General features: G+C 51.5%; 1 protein-coding gene across 3 annotated transcripts in view; it reads left to right on the forward strand.

Annotated features, from left to right (window-relative positions):
• The window catches only part of MTMR4 (myotubularin related protein 4), a 55471-nt gene that overhangs the window by 15118 nt on the left and 23581 nt on the right, over window positions 1-16772 (forward strand). For 2 of the 3 annotated variants that reach the window (XM_021540389.3, XM_085557642.1), the window contains exons 2-3: window positions 4709-4782; window positions 14980-15069. In XM_021540389.3, the coding sequence (XP_021396064.2) occupies window positions 4780-4782; window positions 14980-15069 (93 nt within the window). In that variant the 5' untranslated portion in view covers window positions 4709-4779. Of the gene's footprint in view, window positions 1-4708; window positions 4783-12510; window positions 12721-14979; window positions 15070-16772 lie in introns of those variants that run through there. The other variant, XM_021540388.3, reaches the window with a different exon arrangement.

A 16772-nucleotide genomic window follows, 5' to 3' on the forward strand; every position in this document is an offset into this window, starting at 1 on the left:
CGCCTGGGGCACCCATTACACCCCTGCAGCCAGGAAGCTTTGCTTTAACTCCCTTTCTCAGCTTTCCAAAGCTTCATGTGTGTACGTGTATGGGCACCCTCTCTCCTTCCTACAGGACTCCTGTTCCATGCTGTGCTGGCAGGGAGCAGGTGCTGTTCCTCATTATTCTGTGTTCCCTCCGTCCTGCTCACCATTGTTAATCCCACTGTGCTGGAGGCACCTCAGCTTTTTTCAGAGGTTCCTGTAAATTCACTGTGCTTTCATGGCACCTCTGTGACACCTGAGGAGGCAGAGGGAGAGGAAGTGATTGTCCTGGGTTTTGACAGCCCAGTTGTTTGTAGGCATTGCTGTGATTCCCAGTTCCTGTCACATCCTGGCTTGGATTGCAGCTGAGAGGGGACCTGGGTGTTTCAGTCCAGAGCTGCAGTTTGGAAAAGAAGCAGTCCTTTCCCAGTGTGTGTGTGACAGTCTGGCCAGGGCTGAAGGCTGAGCATCCTGTAAGATGCAGAGAGAGCTTGGTCCTGGCCAGGTTCTTCCAGCAGCCTATTCCACCATCTGCAGGGAATGGGGACAGAGGTTTCCAGACACTGCTCCAGTCCCTGCCCCTCTGTTTCTCACCAGGAGGGCCAAAGATCCCTGGAGACAGCAGTGTGGTTGCATAAGGAAGTGTGGTGTGAGTCACACGAGCAGGAGGCTATGGGAGAGCAAATGAAGAATTTTACAAGTTGTTCTCAACTCTGACACAGCTTTATTATGTGAGGGTTTGTCTTCCAGACTGAGAGTTCCAGAGGAGGTTGCAAGCTGTAAAAATGCTCAAGATAAGTGAATTATGTTCTCTACTTCCCCCAGCCCAGGTATGTCAGGTGGCATCACCTCACCAGTCCCACCAGCAGCACCAGTTCCTCCCTCCTGTGCTTCCCTCCAGTGAGCTATGGGGAAGGCAGGCAGCTGCTGGCCCCATGCTCTGCCTGTGAGTGCACAGCAGCAGAACAGCTGAGGCTCTGGGCTTCGGGGTGACTTGAGGCTGAAAAAACTCAACATGAGCTCTCAGTGTGCCAGTGACAGGACAAGGAGAAATGGGTTCAAACTGAGAGAGGAAACCTAGGTTAGCTATATTGGGAAGGAATTCTTCTCTGTGAGGGTGTAGAGGCCCTGGCACAGGTTACCCAGAGAAGCTGTGGCTGCCCCTGGATCCTTGGAAGTGGCCAAGGCCAGGTGGGATGGGGCTTGGACCAACCTGGTCTTGTCTATGGCAGGGGCTGGAACAAAATGGGCTTTAAGGTCCCTTTCAACCAAAAGCATTTTGTGATTCAGTGATTACATCTGTGTGTAAGAGGCCATTGTTCTTTTATCTTCAGTGCCATCCTTTTTGTCTTGGCTTTCTCTGTCCCTGGTCCCCTCTTCATTTAATTTGCCTTGGAATAGCAGGTAGCCAACCCCAGCCCATCCCCTGTGACCAATATTTTAAGAGGAGCTTCTGTCCCGGATTTTGGGGGATCCCAGCCTCTTGCATGGGAAGCATCTCCTTGCGGAGGTGCCAAAACTGACTTCCATAGGAGAAGTTGGTAGGTCCAGCCCAGAGAGGTGCTGGACAGCATTGCTGGGTGCGGTGGGCAGCTGCCACCTCTCTCCCAAGGGCTGGAGACCCTCGGCTAGAGGCCCCAGGGGCAGAGCCAGCAGCCAGTGGGACACAGCAGCCTTTGAAAGGAAGAGGGCATGGCCTGAAACAGAGGGATGCATTTGAGATGCCAGCACAGGAGCACATGGAGCTGCAGAAGTGCTTGAGTGAGACTGCCTGGTAGCCTGGGCTGAGTGTCATTCGGGTAAGGCTGGAGGTCCCCAGAGGTACAAGCAGTACTTGGATTTTTGTGGTATGTTCTGTTTTTTTTTTTCTCACCCCAGAAATCCTCAGGAACCCCTTCAGCTTTGCCCTTGCTCCCACAGGAGGAGGAAGACCCAGGGGACACAGGAGCAGCAACATTCCAGCAGGCTGAGCTCATGGGGCCAGGAGTCCTGCTGCCATGGATTGCCTTCCTCTTGGGCAACTGGCTGTCCAAAGAGCTGGGGGTTGGGAGTGAGGAAGAACCTCCTCAGTCATGACACAGCCACAGAGTTTCAGTTTCTGGTTATTACTGACTTGTACACAGAAGGAACTGAGAAACTGTGCTGGCCATTAGCAGTGATTGGGTACATTGGTACAAAGCACACTGCAGGAACAGTATTCCTGTTTTCAGTGTTGTCAATAATTCAGGTGTCTTCAGATTTAGTGAAAAAAGCATATTTAACATTTTTCTTCCCTTTTCTATTTACGAAATAATTGTGCTTCATACGTCACTTGCAAGTCACCAGTTGGCAGTGACTCTCCTGGTAGCTCCTGCTGGAGGCTCTTTCCTCTGTGAAGTCTGATTTGTGAGTTCATTTGCTAAGTAGTGGGAAAAAAGCTTTTATAGTTCAAAAGAGCCAGACTGATTTGCACTTGAAGGGTGATAGTGCAGCATTTGGCTTTTTCTGTTTTCTTAGGAAATTTGATTCCCAGTGTGTGTTTTTTTCATAGTTTCCTGGAACCTGGTGATGTGCTTTTAAATGTAAGGTAATATGAAAGAATGTTTTGGGTTGGAAGGGACCTTACAGACTATCTTGTTCTACCCCCTGCCATGGGCAGGGATACCTCCGACTGTCCCAGGCTGCTCCAAGCCCCAGTGTCCAGCCTGGCCTTGGGCACTGCCAGGGATCCAGGGGCAGCCACAGCTGCTCTGGGCACCCTGTGCCAGGGCCTGCCCACCCTCACAGGGAACAATTCCTTCCAGTATCCCATCCATCCCTGCCCTCTGGCAGTGTGAAGCCATTCCCTGTGTCCTGGCCCTCCATCCCTTGTCCAGCTCTCCTGGAGCCCCCTGAGGCACTGAAGGTGGCTCTGAGGTCTCCCTGGATCCTTCCCTTCTCCAGGTGAACACCCTCAGCTCTCCCAGCCTGGCTTCAGCACAGAGGGGCTCCAGCCCTCAGAGCAGCTCCATGGCTCCATAAAGATAAGAATCAAATGTAGAGATATATTGCACGAGTCTGGAGTCCTTTCTGACCTCCCGTTCCTTTCTCCTGTCCTTTCCTGTCAAGCGCATGGTGGGATGTGAGAGATGACCTGAAAGGCCAAGGATAACAATTCCAACCTGGGCACAGCAGGAGCAGGGTGGGAGCAGCTGCCTCACTGTGGGAATCAATCTCAGCAATGAGTCCTGCGTGCTGGCATTCAGCTTGGCCTTCTGATGTGTGCGTGGCAAACCCGACTTAATTCTGGGCTGGGAAGGAAATCCCTGAGCAAAGGAAAGCCTTGGGCAGGTATTCAGAGCCAGGTATTCTGTAGCCAGTACAATTCCTGAGTGGTGGAAGGAGGGGGATTCCCAGCTGGGGTGTGTTGTGTGAGATGTTTGAGTAATCTCCAATTGCACATTTGTTGGCATTTGTATTTCACCTGAGGAGGAGAAAGGTTAAAATTAATAGTGGAAAAATTTATGGAAGACCTTGAACATTCCCAGAGTTCTGACATGCTACAGGGAACTAGCAGAAATCAGGTTGGGCTGATGAGTTCTGAGCATCCTCAAGCTACACTGAAATACTGAAGATCCCTGTTTAAAATGTCATTGTATTTAAAAACATTGGGACACACACATGGAGATTTCTGTGCTGCTTCACAGAATCCCAGAATGGTTTGGGTGGGAAGGGGCCTTAAAGCCCATCCCACCCCCTGCCATGGGCAGGGACACTTCCCACTGTCCCAGGCTGCTCCAAGCCCTGTCCAGCCTGGCCTTGGGCACTGCCAGGGATCCAGGGGCATTGGGAGGCTGCTCAGGCACATGAGTGGTACCAGGACAGGAGTGCCCAGGGCTCAGCCCATGTCTGGTCCCAGTGTTTAATTGTAGATAATACCATCCCCTCTGGGGGGGCTGGAAGAGCAAAGCAGAGACAAAATGTGGGCAAATGAGAGAGATGTTGGTGATCAACTGATCTTGTATGGGAGACATCTGAAAACTTTGAGGAAGGATCTCTTCCTCCATGGGGTTCCCAGGATCACCTGTGGGAGCATCTGGTTCTATTGGAAAAGATCTTGGAGCAGGACCTTGTTCAAGTCTTGCTGCATGGCTTTTCCCTTCTTACAGATGCCCCCTGTGACCTCCCTCAAGCAGGGCAAAGCTGGCAGAAGGACCTGCTGGTTTTTCCTGGCACTTGGAGTGCTTGCACCCTGCCCCACCTCCCAGGCAGGACCCAATTGGATTTAGAGCTGTCTTCCTCCCAGGACCACAGTGATCTTCTCCAAACACTCAAGCTCCCTGTGAAGAACCTTCCCCAGGTCCTTGAACCACAATGACCAAGTCTGTCTTCCTTCAGCTCCCTCCTGCATTCCCCCAAAGTGTGGGTTTTGTGCTTGTGGGGCACAGGCTGATGTGTTCTTATGTGACAAGTCCTGGGTGCTCTGTTAGTGAGCAACCAAAAGGATTTGCTGTCTTCCCCTGATGCTGAATGTGGTTCCCAGCAGCTCGTGGAAAAGGCACGAAACAGAAGTTGGCAGGGATAGGGAGAGACTGGGCACTGGCCTCAGGGGTCTTGATTTTCTCCCCCTGTGTTCATACTGGAGTACCAATCCTGGAAATTAATTTTCTTAACTAAATTTATATAAGCTAAACTTCTGCTCTGGGTTGTCTCCTCTTTGCTGCAGGTGTGACTTGTGGAAGAACAAGAAGAGACTGAGCTGTGATTGAACCAGGAGGGTTTGGACGGTGTCTGAGGATGGTGAGTCCATGTCCTATTTCATCTCTACAAGATGGACATTGAAGGGCTGGGGTGTGTCCAGGGCAGGGAACGGAGCTGGGAAGGGGCTGAGCCCCAGGAGCAGCTGAGGGAGCTGGGAAGGGGCTCAGCCTGGAGCAAAGGAGGCTCAGGAGGGACCTTGTGGCTCTGCACAGCTCCTGACAGGAGGGGACAGCCGGGGGGTCGGGCTCTGCTCCAGGGAACAGGGACAGGAGGAGAGGGAACGGCCTCAGGCTGGGCCAGGGCAGGCTCAGGGTGGATTTTTGGGAAATTTCTCACTGAAAGGGCTGTCCAGCTCTGGCACAGCTGCCCAGGGCAGCGTTAGTGTCTCTGCCTGGATGAGTTTAACAGCCCTGTGGATGTGGCACTTGGGGACATGGGTTAGTGGTGGCCTTGGCAGTGCTTTGGGAATGGTTGGACTCATTGGATCTTAGAGAGCTTTTCCAGCCTTAATGATTCCATGATTCTGGTCTGCCTCTGTCCTCTGTGGGTGGTCTTGTTCTTTGTGTGTCCAAATCTTGTACTATTTCTAAATGTAGGAGAAGAAATACAAGTATGAGCAAGAAGAGTGCAGCAGTATTGTGTATTATATACTCTAATATAATAGAGAGGATTTGTCACTGTCATCAAGATGCTGTTAACAGGAAACATTTATTCCTCAATCTCTTATTGGAATATATTGGGGAAAAAAAGTAAAAAATACTGAAACCCCTTTCTGTCTCCCTGTACTACTGACATAGTCATCCAGTTTTTGTGGCTTACTGATTTATTTTTTCTTTAAAACATACTTCTGGGGTTTCTTATTGTGTTCCTCTGTTGCCTCTCAGTGAAGGATTTCACACCATGTTAATAACAGCTCTGGTGCCACCAAAGAAGAAGAAATTTCACAAGAATTAGTCACAGAAAAATGTGGTAGCAAAAAATCTGAACCACAGCCAAAGCAGCCAGATTGCTGATAAACTCGGATAAAGGGCCTCTAATACCTCCAGCAAGAAATAACCCAAAATACAAGGGATCTGCTGGGAGGAAAAAAGCTGGAGACTGGGAATGTTGATAGATATGCTGAGAGTGTCCTGAGGGGGTTAGTTTGAAGAGGGGTGATCTGCATGTGGGCTGTGGGTGGGCAGAGCCTGAACTTGCTGCAAGTGATATGGATCAGCACCAGCTCCGTGGTGTTGTGGGGGAAGAGGTGCTGAGGAGAACTGCAGAGACAGACAAAGGGCTGGAAATTCAGACTGAGAACATGAACATTTAGGTTAAACATGTTAGAAAAAATAAAAGATAAAAATCTGGCAGGGTGCTTGAGGAAATGGTGATGTCTCCTGAGGGTTTGTTCCCGATGTATTTTGTTAACTGGAATAGGAAAGGAAATGTGCTCTCTGCATCAGTTAAGCTCTCAGCTCCAGTAGTCACACACTGCCTTTTGCTGTAGCCCCTGTCCTCATGCTCCTTGGTGCTGCCTCAAGATCTCCTGTGCTTCTTGCTGGAAGAGCTGATCCCCATGCTGCAGGGTGAGGAACTTAGTCTGGGGTGAGGAGGTGAAAGTCCTCACCTTCCAAAACCTGAGAAAGGGCCTCCCACTTCAGCTTGGAGCTGCCCTGGTGTCACATTGGAGGTGTAAAACCCAACAGCTCCTCTGGGATTGAGGTGAGAGGGATGCAGATGTATCCAGATACAAATGAAAAAAAGGGAATAAACACATGGAAAATGCATCAAAAATCCCCCCCAGGAAACACAGAGAAGGTCAGACTGGGTCCCCTGAGGGCAAGGCTGGTCAGACACCGAGTGCCAGTGAGTGCTGCAGGGGTGTGTGACTCAGGTGTGTGCCCTCACCTGGCAGGACCTGCAGCTCAGGGACTTGGTAATCCAGCAACTATTTATTGATGTTTTATGAGCCCTTGGTAGGTTTTCCTTTCATGAATTCATCAGGCTTTTAAAAACCAGGTGAAGATTTGTAGTTGTGTCAGAGCTGTGCTGCCGAGCACCTCTTGCTTTGTTTTGAAACCAGCTCCGTGTTGTTTTGGCTGGTTCTTGTATTGGGAGTAACAATAAGGTGTGGTGCTGCCTCTGAGCATCTCCTGCCCTTCTGGATTTTGTAGATCTCCACACATGCCCCTTAGACATCTGAAGAGCTCTAGTCTTTTAAGTTCTTTGTAGCAAAGCCACCTTTAGTTCTTATCATCTGTCCCTGGACCTGTTTTTTTTTGGTTTTGTTTTTTGTTTTGGTTTTTTTTTTTTGGGCATGGGGGTTTGGTTTGGTTGGTTGGTTTTTTGTTGCTTTTCTGGTTGGTTTTTTGTTGTGTGGGCTTTTTTTGGTTTTGTTTTTGTGGGTTTTTTTGTTGCTGTTGTTTGTTTTTTGAGTACAGAGACTAGACTTTTGAATTTACTAAAATATATAAGCTTTTCTTTTCCCTGAACTCCTATGTCTGGACAGACCTCAACCCCGACCTGACCCTGCCCACCCTTAGGTGTAATCATCATTTGATTTCTTCTACACTAGAGGGTTTCCTTATCAGTACCCTAAGATACCTTTACTGTTTTGAAGGATCTTCTGAAAAGTTTTTTTAATATTTTATTAAAATGCTCATGTGATCTTTTTAAAATTTATTTTTTCACTTCAAAAAAGATAAACCAAGCACCAAAAGCCCCTCCCATTTCACCCACTGTTTTGGGAAGAGACTATGGGCTTTTTGTCTCCCATGGCAAGGGAGAGAAAGCAACTTGGTAATTGCAAGCTGTAGAAATAAGCACTTACCTCCACCCTCTTACCTGAGCTTCTGTCAGCAGAAGGCAGGGAGCTGATGGAAACTCCTGCCAGCCTCCTTGGAGTCCTTCTGTGACCTCTCTGGAGGGCTGTGGCTGCTGGCTTAGACACAGGGTGGGCTGGGGGTGAAGGGGTGCCTCGGAGCTGGCTGGATCCCTGTTCCCTGCTGTGTGCTTCCTTAATTCCCTGTGCTCACAGCAGGCTGAGACCACAGCACCAGTGTCCTGTAGTTGGCAAGGGCAGGCCCAAAAGCCTTGCCCTTATTCAGCAGCACCCCAGATGTGCCTCACCACCTGCTCTTCCCTTTCTGCTTCTCCAGATTCATGGTCTAGTGTTAACAGCTTGGCTTACATGACTCTTCCCACTTTTCCCCAAAACTAGCTGCTGATGGGAATGACCTTGAAGGCAGCACTAGTGCTGGGGTAATCCTGACTAATGGAGCCCCTAATGAGCACTTGGTACCTTAATATATTACTTAAAACTAATCTGGCAGGTGGGTTGGTGCAGGTGCTGTGCTGGCACTCGGTGCTCAGCTCCCACAGCAGCATTCCCTCTCCTGACTGCTGGCATACTGGCACTGTAGGCATCTGGTTCTTACCCTCTGGAGGGGCCCATGACTTATCTGAGGTGGGCATTGGCAGCCACCCCTCGTGCTGGTGCATGGAGTTGACAGCCCATGACTTGTGCCCTTTTGTGCCTCTCCTCAAAGGTTTCTTGCTGCATATTCAGTTCCATGCTCACCTCTGGGCACCTTTCTGAACAAATACCAAATGCAGTATTACAGATCTCTAAATTATTCTATCATCCTATCCAGATTAAAACATGACACCCACCATCCCAGTCCTGATTTATGGGGTATAAAACAGTAACTTCTGTTTGCACAGGTTTAAGGGCTCGTTTCCACCTCAGGCTAAGCACCCTTTCAGTTCTCACACAAACCTCCCTAGGCTTTGAGGAAATGAACTGTTTATGTAGGGAGACCTGAAACAAAGATGCCCTTTGTGCAACAGAAGTAGGGGAGGCAGAACAAGAAGTGCCTTTGGCCACAGCTCATCAGTCTCAGCACCAGCTTATGGAGAGAGAGGGAAATACCTGTCTGAGTGCAGCTCATCTCACCCAATGCAGGAATCTGCCTGGCAGAAATAGAATAAATTTTAACTTTTAGAATGAGATAAATTATGCAAGTCTCTCCCTTCCCCATCTCACCTGGAAAACAAGACCTAGATAACCAGTTCCTAGTTTGATCTTCACTGAAAAGAAATACTCAAACCTGGAGGGATCTATAGTAGAGTATCCTGATGGCCCCTCTACTGCTGGAGCCCCTGGCTATCAGACAGAGCTTCCCTGGCTCCCACTGACTTATTTCTCATGTCCTGGAATTCCCTTTCCAGGGCAGTCACCTCCTCCTGCCAATTTTTCTGTCTGTTTTCTCCAGCTGGAGGCGGATCAGGCCAGTCTGTGCAGTGGATGTGCTACCAGGGACAGGGTATTCATGCAGATTTCTGCCAGCCCTTGCCTTCACTCCCCTCCATCTGTGCTGGAGTGAGGAGAAGTTCACTCTTAATCTATAGAAGGGATGGGTGTGGTGCCTTCTACCTAAGGAGAGAACAATTTTATTTGTGTTTAGCCAAAAAGACATAAAGCTACACTGGGATTGGGAATGGTGTGCATGTCTGTGGAAGGCTGAGTCAGGTGTGCTGGCAGCTCTCTACAATCAAAGGGACCAGTTTTTCTCTTAGAATCATGGAATGGTTTGGGTTAGAAGGGACCTGGCCAGGTGGGAATTAGCTGCACCCTGGCTCACACTTTCCCAAATTTGCAGAAAGCTGGACCTGCCACTGGCAAAATGATTTGTTTCAGGATGCTGACTGGCTCCAGAACACAAGAGATATTTCAGCATCCTGATGCCCATCCTGTGCTCCCAATGCAGATTCCTTGGGCAAGTTGGACCAGATGTTCCCTGTGAACCCTTTGCCATGGGCTGGGTTCCTGGTGCATGTATGTGTGTCTCCATAAGGAATATCATCTCCTTTGGAGGCTGCAGGCTGGCCCCTTGAGTGCCAGTCCTATCTTTGCCAAGCACTGTATCGTCTCCAAGCCTCTAAATCCCTTTTGGGACCTTCAGGAGAAGGCTGCAAGCTGTTTACCTGCAGTGTGGATCCAGGAAGGGTGGGAGGAGCAGCACAGGAACAGTGGGCATTGCTGGTGGGAGGGAAAAGGGGCAAATCACTGCCAGCTGCCCTTAAGAACATGCTGCCCGCATTATATTTGCCTCCTCCTCCTCAGAATTGAGAAACACTTGTAACGGTGGTTGGGAGATGATGAAGGAGATTTCTCTCTCTGACTACATGAACACACACACTGAGAACACTCAGAGGAGCCCAGTTGTGTGAAATAACCTTCTCTTCCTCTGTGATTTGTGACAGTGGAGAAGAGAGCCCAGCTGGGGAGGCATCCGAGGTGGCATTTAGGAATTCCCTCTGGCTAAGCCAGCTAAGGAGTCTGGAGCACTCTGCAGTCCTGTGCTGGGCTGCCCAGCACCACTCCTGCCTTTGCCCAGGTCACTGGAGGGAAAGGAGGGCAAGTATTTTGGGAACTCATGAAGGAAGTGAAAGCAGAGTCTGTATCAAGTTCCTCTTGAAAGTCTGTGAAGCCACTGAACTTCAGAGCAACGTTTCTGCTCTGCACTAGGCTCAGTGCTTGGGTAGAAGTTTCTAAGTAATGTGTGAGTCTTTTTCTGATACTAAAAGTGCAAAAATATTTCAGTGAAAGCAGAAGTTCTATTTGTGAACATTCAGGTCAGCTTAGGTTGGAAATTCAGAGTACTGATCTGAAGAGCAGTCCTTTAACTCTGCACAGCTGCAGCTTAAGGGGGTTACAATGCAAACAATCCTTGTGCCAGGCCCTGAACTGAGCCTTGGCCCTAAAAATCTTACTGTTGGTTGGAGCAAACCTCTTACCTACCTTGTCTGTGGTTTTGTTCATTACAGACTCTGTTCTTGCGCTGTGTGCTCTTAACAGCAATGTGTACTCTCAGTCTGCCCAAGAGAGTCCCGGACTTCAGCTGTTTCCCAAATGTGCTGTGTTGCTTTTCCCCTGATACATGTCAAAAACCCAATAAATATTTGCTTTCTAGTGTTTCTAGCCACACTTTCTCTCCAGTATAAAAGGTTCCTTCAGCTTTAGCTGCTCTGGTTTCTCTCAGCATTCCCTCCAGTGACCCAGGCAAAGGTCACCTGCAGGGAGCAGGACACTTCTCCTGCCACTCACTTTTGGCCAAGACAAATCTGTAACCTCATCCATAACCTTCTGTCCTTATGTGTAAGCCTCTGTTTGTGTCCATAACCCTATATTTTTGTGTTCTGGTTTGTGGGTGCCAACTGGTTCAAGTGCCCCAAGGATGAGCAACGCCTGACACTCACCCACTATGTGCTCCATGTAAATGGTGGAGTGGGGCAAAGCAAGGGTGAAATGGGATTTCATGGCTTATCTGCAGGTGTGGCTATGTGTTCATCTAAGTCTTCTATCCTAAGTAGTGAAACTGGTGTAACCATGTGAGTCTGGGGGATTCTTTTGCCAGCAAGGGAGCTCATGGAACTGAATTTTGCCCTGCAAATAACAGTGAGCAGCATGTCTGGGTATCACAAAGCTGTCCCTTTAGTCGAGGCAGCTCTGAATATGCTAACCTTGAACAATTTTGCAGAGAAATGCTGAAGACTTTTATCTGACTCAAGAAAAGCTCTTTGAGATCCCATTGGTATTGCTGGGAAGAGCAGTCTGTGGTGTCTTTGGGGCAAACACATCTAAGATGAGCTCAATGGCTACAGGCTGTGCTCTGTTTGGATTTGTGTTGTGGGAGCAAAAAGCTGATGTGATTTGAGCCATTTAGTGGGGCCTTTGAGGACTGATGAAGGGTCAGGTTTTAATTTTGCATTCTAACAGAGATTCTCCCTCTGCTGGGGGCAGAATAGCAGCTGATGGTAGAAATGAAGATGGGGCTGTCCAGGAAGCTGCTTCTCTGGTTGCTGAGATAGACTGTGACCTGGGAGCTGTTTGCTCCTGGGCTTGATGAACAGCAGGTAGTAAAGGTGAGCTTGTAGGGGGCTGGTGTTGGGAGGTTGGGTGCTCAGCCACAGCATTTCCTGCGCACACGGCCTTACCCTGTGTCTGTATTTCCAACGGGAGCTGGGGAAAGTTCACATGGGAGCTAAGCGTCCAAGTGGTCATTGAGTGGTCCACTCCAGAGCCCAGGCTCCAGCACACAGGTGCTGGTGGGACATCTGACTAGTCCCTATGCACATGAAGCTCCTGGAAAGGTGGACTTTTCATCTTGGGACTGTTGAATCACTATTCAACATGGTGAATGCAGCAGGACAGCCCCCTTATCCTCACCTCCCGCTCCAGGCACGGAGGACTGCTGGAAGACAGAAGGCTCAGGGGTGCAGTCGCACATCCTGGCTGAGCTTCTGGAGCAGGGCAGGTGCCGGGGGCTGGACATTGGAGTGGGGGGCTGGGGACAGAGGCCTCAGGGCAAAGGGGTTGATGCTGGGGTGGAGAGGTCAGCACAGGGATGAAGGGCTCAGGGCAGAGGGTTTGATGCCGGGGCGGAGGGCTCGGAGCAGAGGCCTCGGTGCTCGTGTGGGGTCAATGGGCTCCGGGGAAGGCTCCGTGCAGGGCTCGCGGTGCCGGGCACGCAGCCGCCTCCCCGCTATTGTTGCCGTCGCTCCCAGCGCCGCCATCGGTGCGGCCCGAGCAGGAGCCGGCGGGAGCAGCGCCCCGGGCCGGGAATGCCGCTCCCGGCCGAGGAACGGGCCGTGCCCGCAGGGCCGCCGCCCGCTCCATTTTCTGTCTCCCCGTCACCGAGACGCTCAGATGGCAGAGCGGCGCTCGGCGGTCCTGGGAGGGAGGTGGAGTCTGCCCATCCTCCGCCCGCCCTCCCTCCATTGTCGGCGGCGGCGCCGGCACCTGCTCGGGCTGCCGGCGGCCGGGATGCTCCTGCCCTTCCTGGCGGAGCGGGGACGCTGCCGCAGTGCCGGGGCCGCAGCTCGCAGCCGGAGGGAGGAGATGCTGCTTGTGCCTGCCCGGCCCTGCTGCCGTCTCGGGAAATGAACATGAGTCTGCCAGGCCGCGTCTCCTGCTCCATGCTCAACTGCTTTGTAAGTGCTGCTTTTTATTCTCCTTCTCTCCTCCGTGGAAGCGGGGCCGTAAGCCAGCTGCAGTCTCCAACTCGCATGCCGGTGGAGGCATCCTCTGGATCGGCCCGGGGAGAAGGGGGACCCCCTTTCTTGGCTCTCACACGCTGCCGGAGGACGGCGCGGCCCGTCCCTGCTGCCCCGCCGGGCCCAAGGGCACAGCAGTGCCCGGCTGAGCCCTGGCCGCTGGGCTGGGCCCCGCAGGCTCTGCACCCTGCCTGGAGCTGGGAATTACCGTGCTGGAGCAGCCAGACCCCGAGCCCCCGCCCCTCACTGCCCGCGGCCCTGTGGGACCCCTCCGGTGCGGTGCTGGGCTGTGCGGGGTCCTGTGCTCGGCGCCTTTTTCACCTTCAGCGAGAGGGGTTTTCCTGCTCTGAGCCTTCTTGCAGGCCCACCCTCAACCCCCCAGGGCACTCCTGGCCAGATGGGCTCCGAGGGCTTCAGGAGGCTTGTGGAGAGAGCAGCGTGCTGACCCCCACGCTGCTGGTAGCAGGGATGGGGCCGTGGCAGGAGGGGATGCTCAGCCTCTGCCTGCCCTGTGCTGCAGGCGAGGAGGGACTCAAGGACACCCAGGCGGGTGGAGAGCTCAGGCTGTTCTGTTCCAGTTCCTGCTGCTCCCTGGGATTTCTCTGCGAGCTGCAAAGTGAGGATGGGAGAGCATCTCTGCTTCCTGGCTGCTGCACCGGCACATGGGCACGCACCTTCTCTTTGTGCTCTTCTGGGCTGGTGCCTCAGCCTTGGAGTGAGCCACTGGCAGGAGGGGCCCCAAGGCCCCCGTGGTCTCCAGTGAGCATTGGCTGCTGCTGGAGATGGTGCTGTGCTCTGTGTCCCTCACAGCATGGTGACAGGGGCAGTGCCTTTGCCTCCAGCTGCGCCTGAGGCTGAGTTTTATGAAGGCTCTAACAGCATGTTACATGCATGCAGGTTCCTTGGATGTGGGGTGGGAGGGGTCTGGCTGCCCCTGTCTGACGTTCTGGGAGCACCTCAGGCCAGGCTCTTCCTTCAGGCGCTGAGGCTTTAGCACCTCTCAGTAACACAAGAGGATTCAGCATCATTTGAAATATTCCTGAGCCAGAAGGATTGAGATCTCCTTTCTTCAGGTTGGAATTGGGATTCTGGCTTGGGTGGCATATCCAGAAAGATATGTCATTTTAAAATGTTACTCAGTGCTTACAGAACACAGTGTTTTCTGATAAATGCTAGAGCCTAGAAGTAGAGTTTTGAAGAAAACATTCCCACACCAAATACATGTGGAATTAGCACCATCCTGGACTCCCAGCAGTGAGCATCTGCAGCTGAATGTCTGAGTGCCACTCCTTTGGGCAGCAATTCAGTGATGTGACAGGGCCTGGGTGAGAGCTGGTGAAAATTGGCACCAGTGGTTCACACCAGAGCTTAAGGAGCATTGGGACAATGCTCTGATACGCATGGTGGGATTTGGGGTGTTCTGTGCAGGGCCAGGAGTGGGACTTGATGATCCTTATCCCTTCCAGCTCATACCCTGATTGTATAATGAAGATTCTCGTGTTCCAAACGGAGACATACACTCCACTTGTCAAGGATGGCATGTACAGGTTCTGTGTGACCATCCTGAGGCCTCTGTGTGTTTTCTCAGGTGTCCATCTGAACAGGGTCAACATGTCCAGCTGCCCTGGGCTTGGTGCTGGCACCAGTCAGTAGTGCCTGTTGTGAGTTATGTGCACTGGGGTACAGTTGTGGTAGGGTTGTAGGTTGTTCACAGTTGTATCTTCTCCAGAAGATTCAGGGTCTTCCCAGATGTCTTTGGTGTGAGAGTGAAAACAAAAACTCCCAAAACAAAGCAGTCCTTAAGAGGAGGAAGAATAGGCTGACATTGGACTGTAGATGGAAACCCTCTGTCATGGTGTGTGTGCTCTGGTGCCATGGAGCAGGTAACGGGAACAGCTGACGTGACAAGTTACTGTCACATCAGTCCCCTGTGGCCAAGGTGTGTCTGCTTGACTTTCCAAACACCACTCAGCTGGAAGAGGCGGGACTTGGAGGCTTCAGCATTTCACTGTGCTGTGGGTACTCTGCAACAGTCAGAGGAGCTGCTGGGGTCTGGAGGCAGAACAGACATTTCCATGCACAGGTATCCATCCCCAAGCTCCTGGGCTGCCAAAAGTATCCAGCAGCTTCAATTTTTGGCTTTCACAGCGTGTTCTGGCCGAGGCTGTCTGACTGTGTCCTCTGTTTGCAATGCAGGGTGAGGAGGGCCCTCCCAGTTTGGAGTACATCCAGGCCAAGGACTTGTTCCCTCCGAAGGAGCTCATAAAGGAGGAGGAGTCACTGCAGGTAAGGAAGTAAAAACACCCAAACAGCTCAGGGATGTGCAGGCTAGGCTCTGCAGAGCAGTTCTCCAGCCCAGCACATCCTGGAGGCCACAGGTGGGCTAGGTTGGGGGCACATTCAGGGCAGCAGGTCCCTGTGCTTGGGGGCCAGGCCAGCTGTCCCCAGAGCCCTGTCCCTGTGTGCCCAGCCCTGGCAGGATGTGGCCAGCATTGCCAGCCATGGAGAGTGTGGCACAGCCAGCCCTGGCATTTCCTGTGGGAAGTGCTGCTGCTACCCTGCCCTGCAGGAGCATCCAGGGAGATTCCCGGGACAGGGGCAGCATGGGGGCCGTGCTCTGTGCAGCCCTGCAGCTGCACTGCCTGCTCTCCCCTCGAGCACCTTGTCCTGCTGCATGGTGGCTGGAAGAAAGAACCCCTGTATGGTGCCAGCCTCCTGCTGCAAAAGCCCTGGGAAGAGCCCCGGGTGCTGCTGCTGCTGTGCAGCAGGGGCAGCATTCCCTCCTGGGAATTGGTGCTTCCTTTAACAACCTCTGGTGCTCACCGTTCTCCTCCTGGGGCTGGAGCCCGGTTCACCTTGTTCTTGCTGCTGCAGTGTTTTGAGTTTGTTCAGAGACTGTCACCGCCTTGGCAAACAGTGCAGGGGAAAAGAAGGACTGAGAGCTGTTGGCTTGAAGGAACAGCCGTAGGCTGGGGAGTTGTGCAGGGTCAGGCCTGCAGGGCTGTGGCTTTGGGGGGTGAAGCTGCTGAGGCGACTCTGAGCTGAGACTTCTGGAGAAGAGCACTCTCTGCCTTAGTTTGCTGTGTGGAGAAGTAAAGTTCAACCCTCCCAAGGGTAATTTGCCTTCAGTAAATTGTTAATTTATTATAAAGCAGTGTTCAGGACCAGCTTGGATGGGACTTAGAACCTGGCCTAGTGGAAGGTGTCTCTTGCCCATGGCAGGGAATGGGACTGGATGAGCTTGGGTTGGGATGTCGCTCCCAGCCCAAACCATTCCAGGATCCTGTGACTCTAGAAGGATGCCATCACTTGATAACAAGCTGTATTGGGGCACCTGCTGGTTTATTCCAGGATTTCCCTCTGTTGCTTCTTGCAGCCTTACCTGCCCCTTTCTGTTCTGTCTCGCTTCTGTTGCTGTGTGAAAAAGCCACGTAAGCAGGAGATACACATGCCAGATAAAAACAGCTCTGGCAAGCATGCAGAAGTCAACTGCAGAAATAAATAGAGGATATTCTCTTAGGCAAATAATTAATATTTTTCAAGATGCCAAGCTAAGGTGGTTATTTTTGTACAAAGAAAGGAGAAGTTGTTACTAAAGTTGTCTCTTGAAGTCTGAAATAATTCAGGTTTTTATACCCAAGCCATAGAAACAACTTCAAAATAGAGAGAAGGTGGTCTGACTTGTACTAATTACAGTGTAATGAATTGTGTCATCAGCTGCCCTGTCTGGCAGGTTTCAGCTCTGGCTGAAATGATAAATTGTCGTGACATTTTTTGCATAATTGGTTATCAACATCACCTGGTGTAGGTGGCATTCAGGGAGCAGGAGGAGCCTGATTAGCTGAGGACAAAGAGACTTGGTGAATTTTAGGCTGTTCTGCCTTCTTTTTTTTTAATGTAAGAAAAATCAAACTTGGCTGTCTGCCAGGATCCTGTGTTTAAAAAAACAACTATGGCGTGTCCAGACTGATGGGGAAAAACAGACACTT

Source organism: Lonchura striata, chromosome 19 (assembly GCF_050655825.1).
Source record: "Lonchura striata isolate lonStrDom1 chromosome 19, ASM5065582v1, whole genome shotgun sequence".
Lineage (NCBI taxonomy): Eukaryota > Metazoa > Chordata > Aves > Passeriformes > Estrildidae > Lonchura > Lonchura striata.